The sequence below is a fragment of the Varanus komodoensis genome, unplaced genomic scaffold (genome assembly GCF_004798865.1).
Source record: "Varanus komodoensis strain SLA01 unplaced genomic scaffold, ASM479886v1 scaffold12, whole genome shotgun sequence".
NCBI lineage: Eukaryota > Metazoa > Chordata > Lepidosauria > Squamata > Varanidae > Varanus > Varanus komodoensis.
The window spans coordinates 14150137-14168190 of record NW_025335349.1 but is presented as its reverse complement, the minus strand read 5'-3'; the positions used below and the strand labels follow the sequence as shown (position 1 = coordinate 14168190).

General features: G+C 41.1%; 1 protein-coding gene across 1 annotated transcript in view; it reads left to right on the top strand.

The window, feature by feature from the left end:
- Nucleotides 1-15319, top strand: part of SNX31 (sorting nexin 31) — a 33795-nt gene extending 18476 nt beyond the window's left edge. Inside the window, exons 7-14 of the mRNA XM_044421722.1 lie at nt 5285-5372; nt 6320-6389; nt 7907-7999; nt 9499-9702; nt 11498-11596; nt 12881-12958; nt 14138-14194; nt 14616-15319. Coding sequence (XP_044277657.1) covers nt 5285-5372; nt 6320-6389; nt 7907-7999; nt 9499-9702; nt 11498-11596; nt 12881-12958; nt 14138-14194; nt 14616-14714 — 788 coding nt within the window. The 3' untranslated portion in view covers nt 14715-15319. The remainder of the gene's footprint in view (nt 1-5284; nt 5373-6319; nt 6390-7906; nt 8000-9498; nt 9703-11497; nt 11597-12880; nt 12959-14137; nt 14195-14615) is intronic.
- Nucleotides 15320-18054: the final 2735 nt, after the last annotated feature.

Genomic DNA, 18054 nt, shown 5'->3' with positions numbered 1-18054 from the left:
CCAATTAGCTTCCTGAGATAATTTTTCCAGTAAGTTTCTAGCCCTTGTAGTTGTGAACATATGTTTAAAAGTGTGTGGGCAATGCTGGCATGGATCTTAAAAGCTAGTGTGGGCAGATCAATGCAGTAATAGGAAGAAATGCTTTTCATAATTCTTTGCCCCATTCCATGATTGGGAGGGGCTCTAGCTCAGCAAGAAAGTACATGTCTTGCATGCAGTTTTAAGCCCTGGCATCTCTTGTCTGAAACCCTCTAGTGCCACTGACAGACAGTTTGTACAACCATACAGCCTAAATCACCTTTAAGGAGCCAAGGCAAGTGCCAGCCACCATTTGAAATGCGCAATACATGATTGATAGTGGGGGGGGGGGTCATGTTATACCCTCCCAACCATCTGGGCTTGTGCAAAAGTCAAACAACACTACAACAAGCCAAAGGTTGTTGTTTAACCCTCATGTAACTTTTGATGGCTGGATTCAGATGAGACAATTCTTGTGATATGCTGGTCTCTTCCTTTCCTTTCAAGCAGATTAGGACAAAAGGCTTTTTTTACTTAAGTATTTATTATGTTAAAGCTGACCAGCTAGGCTGGCTTTGTAATACAAAAGAAAAGTAGAGTGGTACCTTGGCTCACAAACTTAATCCGTTCCACGACTCTGATTGTGACCCAAATTGGTTGTGACCCAAGTCAAATTTCCCCATAAGATTCAATGTAAATATGGTTAATCTGTTAAAGTGACAAAGAACAACAAAGTAACAAAGTACTGTACAGTACAGTAGAGTACAGTAAAGTACTGTACAGTACAGTAGAGTACAGTAACCTAGGTGGTGGGGGGAGGTTATTGTTTTGAGGGAGAGTCCCCCTTCATAAGGACATTGGGGAGATCTCTTTCAGGGGTTTCCTCTCTTCTTTTTCTCTTAGCTGCAGGGTCAATTTGGTGAAAAATCTGTCTATAGTCTCTTGTTTTTTCCTGCACTGCGTAATCCTTCAGAAATGAGAGACCACATTATCGTTCATCAGATTCAACTCTCTGTTCATTACAGTTATGTTGGGGTGGTGCTTCTCAAATCCTGGCATGGGCGTGCTCCTGCAGGAAAGATGGGTGCAATCGTGGCCATCTCCCCCCTCCCCCACCACCCAACCAGCACAATCGCGGCCATCTCCCCACCCTCTGAGTAGGGAGATGGCCATGATCACAGTTGCATTTGTGCAGGGAAGACGTGCGTGATCACGGGCGCGCTCTTGCAGGAAAGATGGGCGCAGCACAGCCGTGATCACTCTGGGGGGTGGGGCGATGATGGTGATCTTGGTCGCCACCCAATGCGGAGTTCATGACCCAAGTCAAAATGTTCATGAAATTTTTGTTTGCAACCCGATTTGGTTGTGAACCAATGTGTTTGTGAGCCAAAGTACCACTGTACTGCAGAAGTCAGTAACCATAGACACAAGCAAAGGTAGAATACTGGCCATTAGGAAAATGCAGCCTAATGATATAAAGTGGGTTCCAAAATAAATACCTGTGAGCAGAGCACTTCGCTTTTCCCTTCCCAGCAAATCAAGGCAAAAGGCTTCCAACTCAGTCTTTTATAGGCAGGCCAGTAATACAGAATAAGTAATAAAAGTCATTAATAAGAAGGATCCATCCAATTAAGGTTCTCTCTGTGAAGTTCTTGCCCATACCAGAATCTGATTCCCAAGTGAATTTCCCTTGCCCTCCAAATGAAGCTGGCAGCACTCTCAGGAAAGTTCACGCTACTTGTGGGCCAAATGACAGGAGTGGCAGACATAACTGGATTGGTCCACTTGTTTGACTTGTGATTGAACTACTGGGCTGATAGTTATAGCCTTCCACCTCTGACACCCCCCCCCCCCATTGCACAGTGTTTCCTCTAAAGCAGAGTTGATCGGGTTCTCACCAGCTACTTGGCGTATCTCACAGCTTGTTCACCTTGGCATTTCAACTTAGCATTCTGACTCTGTCTCTTCTTCTAGTTCAGATTCAGAGTTTGAATCTTGGAATGTTGTATTTTGGGAGAAGTGGGCCCAGTCCCTACAATGTCTCTTCCCACTTCCAAACTAAAAGGAGTTTTACTCCATCTTCATAGTGGTTCTTGCTGACTCAGTCATTGAGTGTTTCTTGACATTTATCATTTGCTCTGCCCATTTTACCTGATGCTGTAGAACTGGATTGATGATGCTTAACTCACCCCCACATATTTCTGAACACTCCCAAGTTTCCCATGGAACTTGACATGGTCTGGTTCTCCTCAGTTGCCAGTCTCATGTCTTGGTCAGTTGCCCTTGACATTGCAGCGAAGTATTCCAGTCCCGCCTCTTCATCTAATCCTAAATCTGAGGCAACAACTGATGAAGGCTGTATTATGTGAGCAGAGGGTCCAATCCCTACAAATCGCTAGTCAGGAGCTGCATATGCCAAAGGAGTCCCATAGGCATCATGTGTTAAATAACCCATCATCATACAAACCAGGTCAGTGCTGACAATATTGAGTTACATAGACCAACAGTCTGACTCCATATGAGGCAACTTCCTATGATTAGCAAACTGAGCCTGCTGGTCCTGGTGGGGTGTTAACATCCATACCAAGGAGAGGCTCAAGATTTCATGGGCTCTATGACAGCTATGGGACTGTTCCAACTTGACACTGGCACAGTGCCTGTGGTAGGGCGTATTCTGAATTTGCTTTTTTTTCAGCCAGGGATAAGTGATCTGAAAGCAGAGGACTTTGAATCAGTAACTTTGTCATGGTCAAATCACTGCCTACTCAGATTTAGGCCAATTGTGACATTTCTCCTCACAGGGGAGAGAGAATTATTAAGATGGACCATCTCTAGAAGCTGATGAATCCAGACAGTCTCCAGAGGGTGTGTGTGTTGCGGGGGACGGGGGGCAGGGGGATCAGCTAATATGGCTGGTGGTTCTGTCACATCCCTGGTCAATCACCAGAATGCAGAGAAAACCTGGGCTGTTGATACAATCGCTTTTGAGTACCTCCCTCTGTAGCAGGACTTGCATAGTCCGGAGAAGAGGGCAGGGAGCAAAACAGGAGATGGCTTGAGTACAGAGAAAGGAAAACTCTGGTGAATGCTGTAGAACTCTGATAAGTGCCTCCAGTCAAATATACCTGGAGGCACTGACATTGGAAAAGAAACAATATCTCATTGCCTCTGTTTAGTCCTCTTTTTGCCATCCAGTGGAGCTCTCTAGGGTTGGCCATGGCACACTATGTGCTGCCCCTGTGGACATCTTGGGACCATCTTAGGCCTGCTACAATACACTTTCTAGGCATTTCTAGGGGGAAAATATTGCATTTTCAGTGACTTAGATTTCAGTGGTATCACAGTTGAATCAGATGAGATATTCAGAGCACAGCCTAATCTAGTCTTCTTCATTGAGTTCCAGTTAATACTGCTTGAGGATATTGAAGAGATGCTTGGACAGATCCATACTGGAGCCTTGCCTCTCTTGGCTAATAAATGCTAGTAGGCAGGTAACAGCCAGCTGGACCAGGGCAGTAATTAATGCCTCTTTATGAGGGAGTGTGGTCCCATGCCACCTGAAACATGCAGAGATGAGACCACTCCTGAAGAAATCTTCTCCAGGCCCAAAAAATCTCATTAATTTTAGGCTAGTTCCAAGTAGCTCTTTTCTGAGCAAGGTTCTTGAGTGAGTGGAGGACAATCAGATTCAGATAGTCTTGGATGAGACTGATTAGAGCCATTTCTGAAAGCATTCAAGCAGGGTTTTGACACAGAAGCAGCTTGGAGATAGGAGAATGTGACCCTGTTGGTACTGGATCTCTCATCAGTTTTTGATACCATCAACCATGCTATCCTTCTGGGGAAGTTGGCTCAGGAAGTTGGTGCTTGAGGGGTATTGTTCAGCCTTTTAGACTCTCCGAGAAAACCAATTCTGAGAGTCTAAAAGGCTGAACAATACCCCTCAAGGTCAGTCTTGTCCTTTAACATCTAGATGAAGCTATTGAAACATCCAGAGTTTTTTTTAGTATGTTGCCATCAGTATGCTGATGACACACAGCTCCATTTTTCCTTTTCATCTTCAGTAGATGAGGCTGTGGATGTGGTAAACTGCCAACTAGCTGTGACAGTGGGCTAACAAACTGAAGCTCAATCCAGACAAGACTGAAATGCTGTTAGTAGGTGGTTCTTCTGACCAGATGCAGAGTATTCAGTCTGTTTTGGATGGGATTGCACTCCCCCTGAAGGAGCAGGTTCATAGCTTGGGGGTGTTTCTTGAGTCATTGCTGTCATTTGAGCTTTAGGTGGCTTCAGTGGCATGGAGTGTCTTCTACCAGTCTTGGCTGGTGGCTCAACTATGCTCCTGTTTGGACAAGGATAGCCTAGTTTCAGTAACCTGTGCTCTAGTAATCTTTAAACTAGATTCTTGCAGTGTTCTGTTATGTGAAGCTGTAGCTGAAGACTCTTCAGAAGCTGCAGCTTGTGCAAAATTTGGCAGCCATATTAATAATTGGAACCAGAAGTTCCAAACACGTAATGCCAATTCTGGCCTGTTTTGCATTGGCTGCTTGCTTATATGCTTCTAAGGCCAGTGCAAGGTATTGGTTTTTAACTATGAAGCTCTATAAGCCTTAGTACCACAAAACTTGACAAAATGCCTCTGACAACTATTCTCTACTTGGATGTTACAATTTGCCTCTGATTGCTGTGTCTGGGTGGATTGGCTCATGGCAACTAGAAGGGCCTCAGTAGTGGCCTCTCCAGCTAAAGAACAAGCTCCTGCTGAGGCCGCCTGATACCAACTATAATAGTGTTTCAGTGAAAGGTTAAGACTGTCTTCTATGATAGGATATTTAAGTAGCTTTAATATTATATTGGGGCATTATGTCAGCTGTTTAAATTAAGGTCTTGTAATTTAATTTGTGTTAGCTATTAAAATTTTAAAATTTATTTTAAATTTTGGCTTTTAAATTTTGTACTGTAATTTTGGTGATGCTTTATTTTTATCTGTACTCTATATTGTATTTTATGGGTTGCTGTAAACCTCCCAGAGTTTTTCCAGTATTGGGCAATACAGAAATAAAATTATTGCTGTTATTGATGATGATGAGCTCACATAACATATTTGGGCTGCTGAATTCAACTATTCAGTTAAACTATTCAGCAACTATTCTGCTGAATTCCCAGTATGGAGTAAATAGTATTGGGTACACACAGCTTTATTTAGAATAGGTGTAATTGTATAACAAGTGTGTTTCAAAAATTGCCCTTGTTTTCCTTCTTGTAGTATTGAAAAAGCTGGCAGAATTTGAACTTCCCTATGTGAGTCTTCAGAGTATGAAAGAATTACCTTGCAAGATTGGGATCAGAAAATGGTGAGCTGAAAGTTAAAGTAAATTTATAAAATGCATTAAAAGATAGTACTTCCAGGTTGGGGAGTATACGCCCAGTTCATCTGTGCTGAGCAGCAACATATGTATACTATTGTCAAATGGGATAGTAATACAGTCCATGTCTAGAGGATAGACTAATATATTTAGGACAATTTGGGTACAGTCCAGTTCTAGTCAAGGTCTTTTAATTGCAATGAATTAAAGGCTCATTTAAGGATGCACAGGCATTTTTTTTCTAGCACTTCAGGTGCATTCTTAATCTGTTTTGAGCAAATAGCCTCACAACTGGTGGCTCAATACAATCATCAGTAAAAGTTTCTCTGCATTTATTGTGCACTTGTCATTCTTCAGTCAGGAAAGTTTCCAGGTAGTTTTCACAGTGTCGTCATCCTCCAGGGCCTCTCCTGTGTTTTCTAGCCATTTTTGCAGCTTCTTTTAAAGTGAGGAAAGTCAGCTATTGAATTACAACTGAGAATACCTTATCTTGTTGCCTTTTCACTATACTGCAGCTATAGCCTAATACAATGTTATAGCTGGATAATGGAATATAGCCATTATATAAAGGTAAAGACAAACCCAAGGGCAAAAACAGACAAAGGGCACTTTCTTCCACAAAGAAAAAATAGAGAAGTTGTCTCAGTAAAACGGAGAATAAAACACCTCATGTAGAGGAGTCCTAAGTTGGCTTGGCAAATCAGCCTTAACCATCCCCACTATGTTTAAACTAAATTTAAGGAATATTTATAGGAGATAACTCCCAACATTTAAGAAACATATTTATTCCTTAATTTCAGCTTAAACACAACTTTTGGAGTTCCCTTCTTTGATAACAATCTTTCAGTTATATTGCTTTCTGCATCTATGTCCCTAGATCTGTGGTTTATGCTGCAATGTTTTATCTGCTCCCCCCCCCCCCATTTATTGGACAGGTACATGGATCCTTCTCTTGATAAAATGCTTATGGGTTGTAGAACTTCAGTGAATTTACTTTATATGCAGGTATGTTCTAAGACAAATGCTATTTTTCCTTTAGAAAGATTAGTATGAACTGAATCTGGTCTCTTAATCAGTTAGTTATGTTTTAAAGGTAGGTTTTTCATGAACAAGCACAACTTCTTGATTGTTTCCTGCTATCTACATTAAATATTTCAGTAAAGAGATACAGTGCATAATAAGTCTATTGGTTAAACTAGATAGGACAACAGCAGATCTGTGTTTATTAAACCAACCCAGATCTAACGCAATCATGTAGAACATGTGGCCAGTGGACTGCCTGCAGTGCTTAATAACCCCACTCGACTCAAGACTGTAAAACAAACAAGATGACATACAGAGTATTTTTACTCTTTTAGTGCTCCTTGGCCACTCAAAACACCATGTTTTTAAAAAAACTTCTTAAAAAACATGAAGTAAAAGCAACTTCCATAATTTCCAGTTAGCACAACAAATGACCATGCCAGCTCTCCTATAAATCTGAAATAGCACCTGGTTGGATATAAAAACCAGGAGAAGGAGGGGGCCAGCAAAACAAGTCCATTGATTAAGGACTCTTTAACATTCCCCATGGCTTACCTCCCTACACCCTCTTCATGCCTACCAGGCACTGCAATCCTAAAATACTAGAAATAAGTCTAAATGAGGAGAGCAGCTTCAGTGAATTAAACAGTGAATGGGGAGGGTTTAGCACTCCTCACCTATATATCGCCTTTTTCATATTAAAATCAGGGACATGAAGTTTCTGTGTGATAGTGCTGGATCTGGGTTTAAGCAATCAGATCTTCCCTAAGTAAGTCATATTTCAGACCCCACTTACTAGTTTTTGGTAGCTGTGTATTTATTCCAAGCACTGTCCAAAATGGGTTGGAAGAATGGGTAGAAGAAGCTTTTGGCTCAAGGGGACATTGTAGTGTTTAACTGCTGCAGTGAGTAAAAGTATTTAGTAGTATCTCACAATATTATTAATTCCTCTTTTTGAAGATGTATTTCGTATTGAGCTGTTGCCTGCCTTGAGAATATGTGGACAGGGTAGTTTACAAATACTAAAAGCACTTAATGGCTGTGCAAGCATATTGTTAATATGCTTCTTTGTTGGGTTGTAGTTGAACCATACACAAAAATAAATTGAAATTTGATTCTCACATCATGATGGTCAAAAAATTGAAATTTGCACATCATGATGGTTTTTATATAGCACCTCCACCCATGGCAGTCATTTCAACTTCCATAATGTAGTTGTACTAGCATCAGAACAGGTGTCTGCAACCTAGGGGTCATAGTAGGACTTCAGAGATACGAGCAGAGTCCAATTGCCATAACGACTATGAAGGAGTAATATTGACTCTGCTGTATCAGAGAACTACTAGCCTGACTGTTGTTCCCTGTGCAAGCATTGCTGTGCCTTTGTCAAAAGAACCTGATACCACAAGGAACAGCAGGGCTGGCAATTGGAGAAGCTCATTGGCTACTTGTATCTTGGTGGTACAGTTTTTGTTTGTGTGTTTTGCTTTACATAAAAGGTGGTACAGGAAATAGAGAAAAACTGGATCAAGCTTACTGATGAACGGATGCAGAAACTTCAAATGCTGCAAAAAGCACCAAACAAAATGAAGGTAACACAATTTTAAAATGATGACCCTACGTTTTTCTTTGGGTGTATACTATAGTGTAAAGAAATTATGGAAGGCATTTGCCTGTTAAGACAGGTTACATTCTTCAACTTTGCCTGGAAAAGATACCCTATATCCACACTCTTTCAAAAATGTTGACTATGGAAGTTACTAACAATGAATTAATAATTGTCAAAACTACCACTCCTAAATGTTCCATGTGTCATTTGAAAATTGCTTCTGCAATAAGAGATCAGAATTGAGACCATGGAGAGAGGGGCTTAACTCCTTTCTCTCATACTCCCCCTTTTTGTTTATGTATTTATTTTGATTTGTGCATTTTTCTACTGGAAATATATTCCTTCAAGTAGCACTCCTGTTGTGATATTTTCTTCATAGGGAGAATGTAGCCTATACCTGTAGAAGAGAGGCAGGAGAGATAGGCTAGTTCATCTTTACAACACTTTCTCTAGTGCTTGTATACTGAAAGGTGCAAAGCAAGAACACAGCTTGCATAACTTTTGCTGCAAGAATAGAGCTATTACTGCTTTTTAGACTTCTCCAGATTAAGTAGCTGGAACCTCTCATGCTAAAATTCAAAAACGTGGAAGTGTTCTTTCCAGTTATTCCTGTGTCTGAAGATACTGGGAAGGAGTGATTGATGTAAGTTCCATGCATAAAGAATTAAATAGTGCTCTTTCCATTCTCAATTCATTTGAGAGAAAAGAGATTATTTTCCCAAAACATTCTAAGGAGAAGAAATTTTGGAAAAGTTCTCATGGATCAGAGTCAGGGTTCCTATGTTTATCTTACTTATGGGATCACCAGAGAGTGTGTTTACTATTGTATCCTTATTTCTCCAGCAACATCCCCAACTTCTGGTACTTCAATTAAAGCCTAGGGAACATGACCTGAAGTAACTTCCCCGTGGGACTTTTTCAGATTAGGGACCATGGGCAGCCAGAAAAGCTGCAGAGCAAGGGAAGTACGTATGAGAGAGAATGAGAGAGAGACAGCAACTTTAGAAGTGGCAACAAAAAAGCAGAAATCCTTATGAGAAATTAAAGAAATTATGCTACAGGTGTTGCTAATGGGAAAGCCCCACTTCTCTGGGTGAATTTCTTCTGCTCCCGAAGAAATTTGTGGAGATGGTCTCCCAGTTCCCATGCCCACAGATAGGATGGAGAATTTCAAAGGGTTATTTGTGCACAGCTATAGACTTAACGATGCACACCGGAGTCACTTCTGAAATGTTGCCATACACATTTTTCTCAACCTATTACTCATTCCCACCTGGCATATTTGAGATTTACAATTTTAATGTGAGCTTTGGGAGAATTCCTGAATGGATTTTCAGAGTGGAATGTGTTCCTCAGTAACCTGGGGGTTTGGTCAGGTCTTCCAGTAGTTTGTGGTTTCCGAACACTCAGGGAGTTGCTAGCTCTCCCTCCATGATGTTGTATCTAGCTTACTGTTGTCTAGTTTCCATTTATCTTGTGCAGTTTTTAGAGCTGGTTCGTGAAGTCCAACATTATGGATATATACAGCTTGATCCTTGTGCCTGCGACTACCCTGAAGTAGGCTGCACTGCTGCTATTCACGTGGGAAATAATGAGATTAGCTGCGGCATAAAGTTGCCTAATAGCCAGATCCAGGAGGTCAGCTTCAAGATCAACAGGGTGAGGTGCTGGCAGGTCACATTTCTAGTAAGTACCTTGTGAGCAACTTTAATATCTTCCAAATATTTTAACAGGCTAGAAAAATCCCTAAACAGAGCTGCCTTTCATATAGGGAATAATAAACAACCCAAGTGTAGATTGCTTTCATGTGAGTTTTTAATGGCATATAGGGGGCAGGAAGAAGTTGTTGTGGATTTGAAGTCTGTGCAGCCAGAAACTTACAGGTGCAACTACTGCACATGGCGGGATACAAGACAATAGGAAATTATTATTAGCATCATTCTGTACCATCCTATAGCGAAAGCTCTCTGGGCAGTTTAGAACAATTTAAACAAATGGCCTTTGTAGAATTTTTGTAACATACAGACAAACAGACCTAAGAGTTCTGAGCAACTCAACACTTGTCCAATGATAGCAGCTTCCTGCACTCTGGATTTCACAGGGTAGCACAGCACTGAGAGGGCAAGACACATCCCAGAGTTAAGCAAGTGCCTTTTTCCATCTGGGATGCCAGCTGATTAAATATACATAAATTTAATCTCTGAGATCTTCCAAGGAGGTCTTATTGGTTGTTCTGCAACCACGAGTATCATCAGCTGAATAGATGTAAAGTGAGGCTTCACAGTTGTGGCACCCACCCTTGGAATACTTGCCAACATGCAGTTCAAGAGGCATAAACGGTGGTTTGCTTCAAATGCCTTATGAAAATACATTTGTTCGCTCAGACTTTCCAGGACTAGTAGTCAGTCATGACACTGCTCTTGTAATGCTTTTGTGGATCTTTCCAGTTTTCTATCGTATATATTATTTTTTACATTCTGTTGTATGTGTTCTCATGCAAAGTGCTTGGGCATTTTGAGATGTCAAGCAGTATAGAAATATCTTGAATAAATATATCCCCACAGCCTAGCAGGAGTGCTCCTGTTCAGGATTCCATCCAACCTAGGATAAGATCTATGCAGTAGTGTGCAGTGTGCAGGCATCTTACGCCAACCTACCTCCTGAGTCCTTTCCTATCTCTGCTAGTAGTTCATGATTGAGCAGGGGAGGAATTTCTTCTTCTTAAAATATTCCTGCAACACCCCCTGCTCCAAGATTTTGTAAAAACAGGCCATTTTCCTCCATCACACTGCCCTCCCTTTTTCAACTGCTATGCTAACAATCTGTGTCTCAATGCTTCTCAGCCATGGGCTAAACTGATAGCAGATGAATTGTCTCAAGATGGTGTCTGAGATCTTGGAGCAGAGGGAGTGGCAAATTATGCTGCTATCCTGCAGTCACCACTATCCTACCACCTCCAGTGGGTGCTCTGGGGAGTCCCACTAGCTACGCTCTTGCTATGGCATTTGCCACAGAAGGAGCACAGTCAGTGGGGCTCACTGGAGCAGCTACATACCCTCTGTTTCTCACATCACATTCTCTACATTTCCTTTATTTTTGCTGCAATCAGGTCAGCTCTATGAATAGCTGCCTGGCCAGAAGAAGCAGGGGTGGGTTCGTATGAGACCCAAGAGAGCCCCTGCAAGAGCCTTACAGCTTTTTCTGGCAGACTAGTTCTCCATAGTGCTAACATGGGGCCAGTAAACACAAGGGGGAGCATATTGGGAGAAGAGGAAGAGGATGATACAGCAGCCAGGAAGGGGTATGATGCAGCTTCAGCACACCAGCTCTCCTACCTCATGTGAAGAGAGGGCTTGTGCCAGATCTTTGATAGCTGCTTATAGAAATAATTTGAGAGATCCAAGATGTTAATATAGCTGTGGTTGGACAGTGGTGTGAACTAGAGAATTTCTGAATGTCATAATAGTGTTTGTTTGTTCAGGGATCTGTTGCAGGCCACGGACTTGACCAGTTCTTGGAGCTCAGGTTTGAGTATAATGATTCTGACACATGGAGATGGATTGCTTTTAACACAAAGCAGGTTTGTTTTGCTTTTTAAAAAACGAGTCTTGGGGGGTAAACTGAAGTCTGTCTTACATGTGCAGTATGCATGCCTGGATTATTGACCCTGTTGGTTTTTAAAAGGTTTTCTTTGGGAAGAGGAACTTTAAAGCTGGTGCAGAACTTCTTAGTCCAAGGACAAATTCCATTTCAGAGAAGGTTTTGAGGATCACATTTCAGTTGTGGGTGGGAATGAAACAAACAAAACTACCAGTATATTTTAGCTTCAAGCTCTTCCTGCCAATAATTAAGCTTTAGGACAGTTGTTTTCCTCCATTCTAAAAGGTTATAACAAGAACCCACCAAAAAATCAGTGTTGCTTAGCAATGTGCTAGGGCTGGAGAATGGGGCGTGGCCATTTGGCAAACTCTGCTCTAATTATCCTCCCAAGCTGCTTCCCCTTGCTGTGGGCACAAAAATGCTTGCTTGTGTATTTTCTCCATTGAAGCAGAGAAGTAGCTAGGTACTCTCTGCTGTTCCTCCACCCCAGATTTCCCACTCCTGAACTAGTGTGGAACGTATAGCCATTCTATCTGTTAATCTCTCAGCCGACATAGCAGCTGCCGGTCATCTTTAGTCCCATCAAATCAAGAACGTTCTCCCTGTATCTAAGCTGTAGAATCTACACCAAGTATCCGCAAGGTTATCTTCATAAACATTTTATTAAGCCCCCCACATTCTGTTCATTTGTTTACACTTAGAAAACTGCTTTGTGAACATGAAAGGGACAGCCAATCAGGGCTGTGCACAATATTATATATTTCAATGAAAGATGTGTACCCAGACATGGCATGTCTGTATATTGATTTGTTTCAACAAACAAAACTGTTCTACAGTAAGTCACAGCTTAGGCTTAAAATGGCAGTGACTTCCCAATCCTGGAGCTGAAAATCAGTTTAATTAACTGAAAATGTCAGAAATTAAATCTGGGACATTTTACATTCAAAGCATTTTCACATGTAGCATGTGCTTCAATGTTAAGTTATGCCTGTTATGCCTTCAATGTTAAGTTATGCCAGGCATAAGTTATGCCTGAGAGGCAGTACCTCTCAGTCATTGTGGCTATACATTTTTGTTAATGTAGGGATGGGTTCTTTCACATGATTAATTGAATAACATATGAGTACCAGCTGGGAATTTTTAAAAAGGGAACCATGCACAAAACAAGGCTAATTGTAGTCTAGAAAGTAGTAGTTCTATAAAACAAGAATGTTCTTTTAATGAGTACCTAAACTTAACATGCAATCATTTTTCCCATTTGTAGGCATTCCTCCTAAGCAGTTGCTTGAAAAAGATAATATCAGAGCAGCTGATGACAACAAGTAAAGGAGACCAAGAAATGGTGAGCAAAGCTTGACGATCCAATTTGCCTAATTGTTGATGTGAAGTTATTAGTTGCATTGCCCCAATTGTCCGAAGATGATCCAACTTGTGTTTATTGGATTCCATTATTTTTACTTCGGTGAGTTGTCTAGAACATTCTCAGGAGAAGGCATTGATAACAAGGACCTTTTTAATGTTAGGGCAGGGAACCTCAGCCCACAGCTTTACCTCACCCATCCTCGAGGCTGGAAAAACCCTAATTGCTGTCAGGAAGGCAGCAGGCATGCACTTCCAAGTAGTCTCACTGCTTGGAAGGGAAAAGCCAGCCCTATCCTACCCATGCTCTGCAATTGTACTACCTGAAATATTGCAGCAAGGGAGTAAGGAACACAGGCAACTAGAGGAGCTGGAGAGAATAGGACAGCAGGGAAAGAGGGGAGTGGGAGGAAAGGGAGCATAAAAGGGTATGCATGTGTGAAAAACAGGAGAGGTTTTCTCTCCTGAAGATTGGGCATCCCAGAAGATTGCCCTTTGGAAATGTTACACTCGAACCAAAAAAGGTTGCTACATTTTTCCTATCACACATCCCCATTCATGGCTGTGCTGCTTTGCATCCTTGGATCAAATCCTATGTTGTTTGATAAGATACACTTCCAACCGAGTGCACATAGAAGTGGGATGTATACTCCCATTTTATAACTGAAATTAAACCCTGAAAGATGGTATAGAAATCTTAAGAAATTAACTAGGAAGGAGAGATTTATTTTAGAATGCCCCCAAGCTCTTTTATATCTTGATCCAGTATTGTCTTCTGGATTGCCTTAGAGCTATGGTAGCATTAGGGTATGTGCTATCCTCTCTTGAGTAAGAGTCATAACTCTTATTCATGTTTGCTATCAGTGGAGATCATGCTCATAAAATCAATGTCGGTAAGAGAAACACAGGTAAGATTGCTAGTATTTTAACACTTGAAGGTTTTCACTGGCAATACATTTGAGTTACTTGCAGGTAAGGGTGTGTGTCGTGACCTGAGCCAGCTAGAGCTGGGGTCAGACTAGATGGCTTGGGAGACCCCTTCTGACTCGCTATGTTTCTGTGGTTTGTGTGTGTGTGTGTGTGTGTGTGCGCGCGCGCGCGCGTGCGAGAGAGAGATCTTTTAGCACAACAGCAATTTTTACATTTAACCAATCTGTTTTAGCAAATTGAGCTTCTTGAACCAGATAAGCCTAAGAAACCAAGCATCCATCCAAGTCAGGTTAGTGACTTACATTATATAAACTAGATTGACATGAGAGGGGGTGGGACAGGAATCAATATGACAGCTACATTTGTCTAAAGGCCTTATGGCAATTTGAAGCTAGTGACTTCATTGTAATTCTATGTGCCATTGTTATATTGAAGTCTTAGTGGAATATAAGAGAAAATGTAAAAAGGTGGCTGAATTGTGAACCAGAATGTTGCTGGTTCAAGTCTCCTATCTGCCACAAATCACTAGAGGGCCATACAAGAATTTGTTACTCATTGCAGGTATGTCTGACATGTGCTGTATTCTGACCTGCCTTGAGTCCTGATTGTAAGAATTACTGAGATAATGGCTCTGGGTCTGAAGCACTTTGAATACACACTGTAGTGTTATATAAGCATTATCACTTTCTCATACCTTTGATTCTGCACAGATATTTCATTCTGGTTTTAAGGCAAGAAAAAAGATATCAGCAAGTAAATCAAATGAGGATGACTGTGTGTTTGAGAAAATAAGTGAAGAAGATTTGTGATCAGCACTTCAGCTGCTGCTTTTGGGGATGTTAAAATAAGAAACAGAAAACAGTAATTACATTTGTCCTCTGCTTTAATAACAATCTTAATTCTCTAACTCCTTAATGTATAAAACATCAGTCAGCCACTACTGGGAGCCCTAATTTACTACAACTGGAAGGAGTTCTGTAAATATTGTGCACATAGACTTGGTTTTATTTATTTTTAAGTATAGGAACTTAAAAATGGAAAACACATCACTTGTCTTGGATCGACATACAGACTTTTTGTCTACTGAAATTGCTGGAGGAAATGTGGCTTTAAAGGGCCATTGTCTGCTTCACTGCTTTTCTGTTCCATGGAACATACATTCCCAGCCACATTACACACTGCCCTCAATCTTGGTGAAGTCTTCCTATGCATAGAGTACAAAGTTTACTCATGAACCTACATTTCAGTCAGAACTGAACTCAGACAGAAGGATTTATTTGTAGGACTTTTTCCACTGTTCTGTAGTTCCTTGTAGAATCTGTTAAATGTAGATTTTCATTCCACATGTGTTTGATCATTTTCCCCTTCTTTCCCCAGTCTTGCACTTGCTACTGGAATAGATTACCCTCAGGACAATTGAATTTTGTTTGTTTCTATTTTAACTATTCCAATATTTCAACACAACTTTGATCTGTTTTTTAACTTAATATGTTTTGTAAAAGACATTTTTATAAAAAACGGTGGAGCTAACTTGTGATAAATACCATGTGAATATGTTAAATAAAAGCACTGTGAAAGAATATAAAGGGTGGTAACTTTTTAAAAATATATGGTTTATTTCCTGAAAGCCTTCAAAATGATCCAGCTGTCTGAGCTAGTGATTCAAGGAAAGTGTGAGGAGGTGGTTCTCCCAACATAGAAAATTTCACAAATGTACCCAAATATCTCAAAGGTATATATGTTAATAACATGGAACCATCCTCTATACTAGGGGTTAGATTTCTTGGGGCCATTCTGATATTCTAACTTACAATACTCTGTATGCCCATGGACACATTTTCCTTGCACTCACTAAGGTTCCCTATCCTCCCACTTAACATATTTGCTTACCAGTTGGGATTGCTTTGAAACAGGTTTGTGCTGGCTTTGAATGTAGGTTTGAGGGAGTTGTTTAGCATGTTTGAGCTCAGACCCCATGTCTGCTGCAAACTCAGACATTTTGGGCTGGTTACTTGTCATTTTCTGTGCATCCATTTTATGGTGGTGCCCTGGGCATGTTCTCAAATTATAGATATGAAGATGACTCAAAATTCCTGCCTATCCCTGATCAATGCACACTTTATTCTGTCATGAGCATAAGAAAGTTGGGGTTGAAGGATAAGTTAGAATCGGCTTGAACAACCTGCTTTATATACTCATATACAGCTTAAGTGTGTGCACTGTGTAAGTAACTCTGCTGATTCCAACGTAAACTTTTCTGGCAGCCACTCTCTCATCTCAACATACAGAAGTTTGGCTTCAAAACTATTTTCCTGGTTGTCTGGCAGCTCTGTGCTTATTATACTCAAGAAGCTTGAGTAGTTATAAAGATGCCAAAGTGGGGCATCATCTTGACACTGCTTTTCATAAAATTGAGTCCTGTAGATGTCAAAGAGCAGAGCAGGTGACCTGCTGGGCCTTCTCCTTAGCCACTTTTGGAAACAACTGTGATTGTTTCTTATAGAAAAAAGTAGCCATGTGGTTTGTTATAGAAAAGAATTAGCTCCTGTTCCTACGTCTGAGATGTGAGTAACAGAAAATGACTGGTCATCAAAAGTTAAGACTAAAAGGAGACAAAGCTAGCAGAAAGCTCCTTTTCAATGCAGTGCTTTGAAATAATCATGCCCCATCTAGACTACCTCTCCCCTATTTCTCTTATACCCTTTGCCTTCATTAGCTGTGTTGAAATTGAATTCTTATGTTGCCTTATTTCATCACACCAATGGCCAGTCTAACTGCAAGCTAGCTGTGGAGATGCTGAGAATTGTAGTCTTCACACCTGGAAAGCACCAGTTAAGGAAGACTGGTCTACATACAAGGATGAAAGGAGGAAAGGGGATATCTGGGCAGTAGTGGAGGGGAAAGAGTATGCTTGAGGGTGGTGGTGGTCCCAGAAGTACTGCCCTTCACCACATGTGGTTAATAAAGGCCAGAAGGTATCTCCCCGCCCAGCCCTGCTTGATCATAACTGATGCTGGTATTCTGCATTTAACTGTTTTCTCATCTGTTTAGATCCTGATTGATCTTTTTTTGAACTATAGAAAGGGATATTAGGAAGTGTCCTTAAGATGCAAACCTATACGTATTTACCGGTAGGTAGGAAAAAGGCCTACAACTCCCAGCATGCCCCAACCAGCAGATTTGCACCATTAGGAAGCAAAGGAAAGTACATCTAGTGAGACTTGTTTATCTAGCTTAGCAATTGTCTTTGAACTTAAGGCCTCCAGACACTGTTTGATTGCAATTTCCATTGTGTCACCAAATATCTTTCTATTTGGAGAAAGATAAGTAGCCCCAGAAAATGGAAGGTTCTTTCTAAACTGCTTTTTTCACCTGAGAATATTTTCCCTTTTCTTTTCAGACAGCTAAGTGCCTTCTACCCCTTGAGTTTCTTTGCTAGATTTTAACTCCTCAGATTCCTGGTCATTGTCCATGTTGGGTGGCGCTGATGGGAGTCCTACAACATTGGGAACCCACACATTCACATCCCAAACTATAGAATAGCAGCTGTTTTCCCGGTTCACACAATCACTGGTGGGTGGGGGAGAAGTCACAGTGGCTTTTCACTACTTTACCCTGTGTGCCAGCTGTAAACTATGTAATTTCCCTGATTACCTCCACAGCATGCAGGCTGTTATGTTGTCTAAAGCCAGTAAGGTGAGCAGCAGGGTATGGCTTTGAAACTACCCATGCATCCTACAAGCCATGGGATCTGGTGGTTTTGAAACAATCAGGCTGTGCTACTTTCTAGGTTCAGGCAACACAGTAGGTCACATACTACAAAGGTAATTAAATCATGCATTGCACAACCAGCTACCATGGCTTCTTTTCTGTGATCATCCAAACCTGGTCAGGGTCTCTCAGAAACGTGGCTTATACTATACAGCCATCCTGCCTCATTCAGTTAATTATCTAAAGGTTCACAAAACACTGTCTTCCACTCCTAACACTCATGTTTCCCCAAGACTTCATCTTTTTTATTGCCACAAAAAATCCATCAAGGAAACAAAGAGAATAGCCATTCTGTCCAGAAAAAGGGTGGGGAATGTGTGTGGCCCTAAAATGTTGTTGGACTCCAACTCCCATCAATCACAGCATGGCTAGTGACCA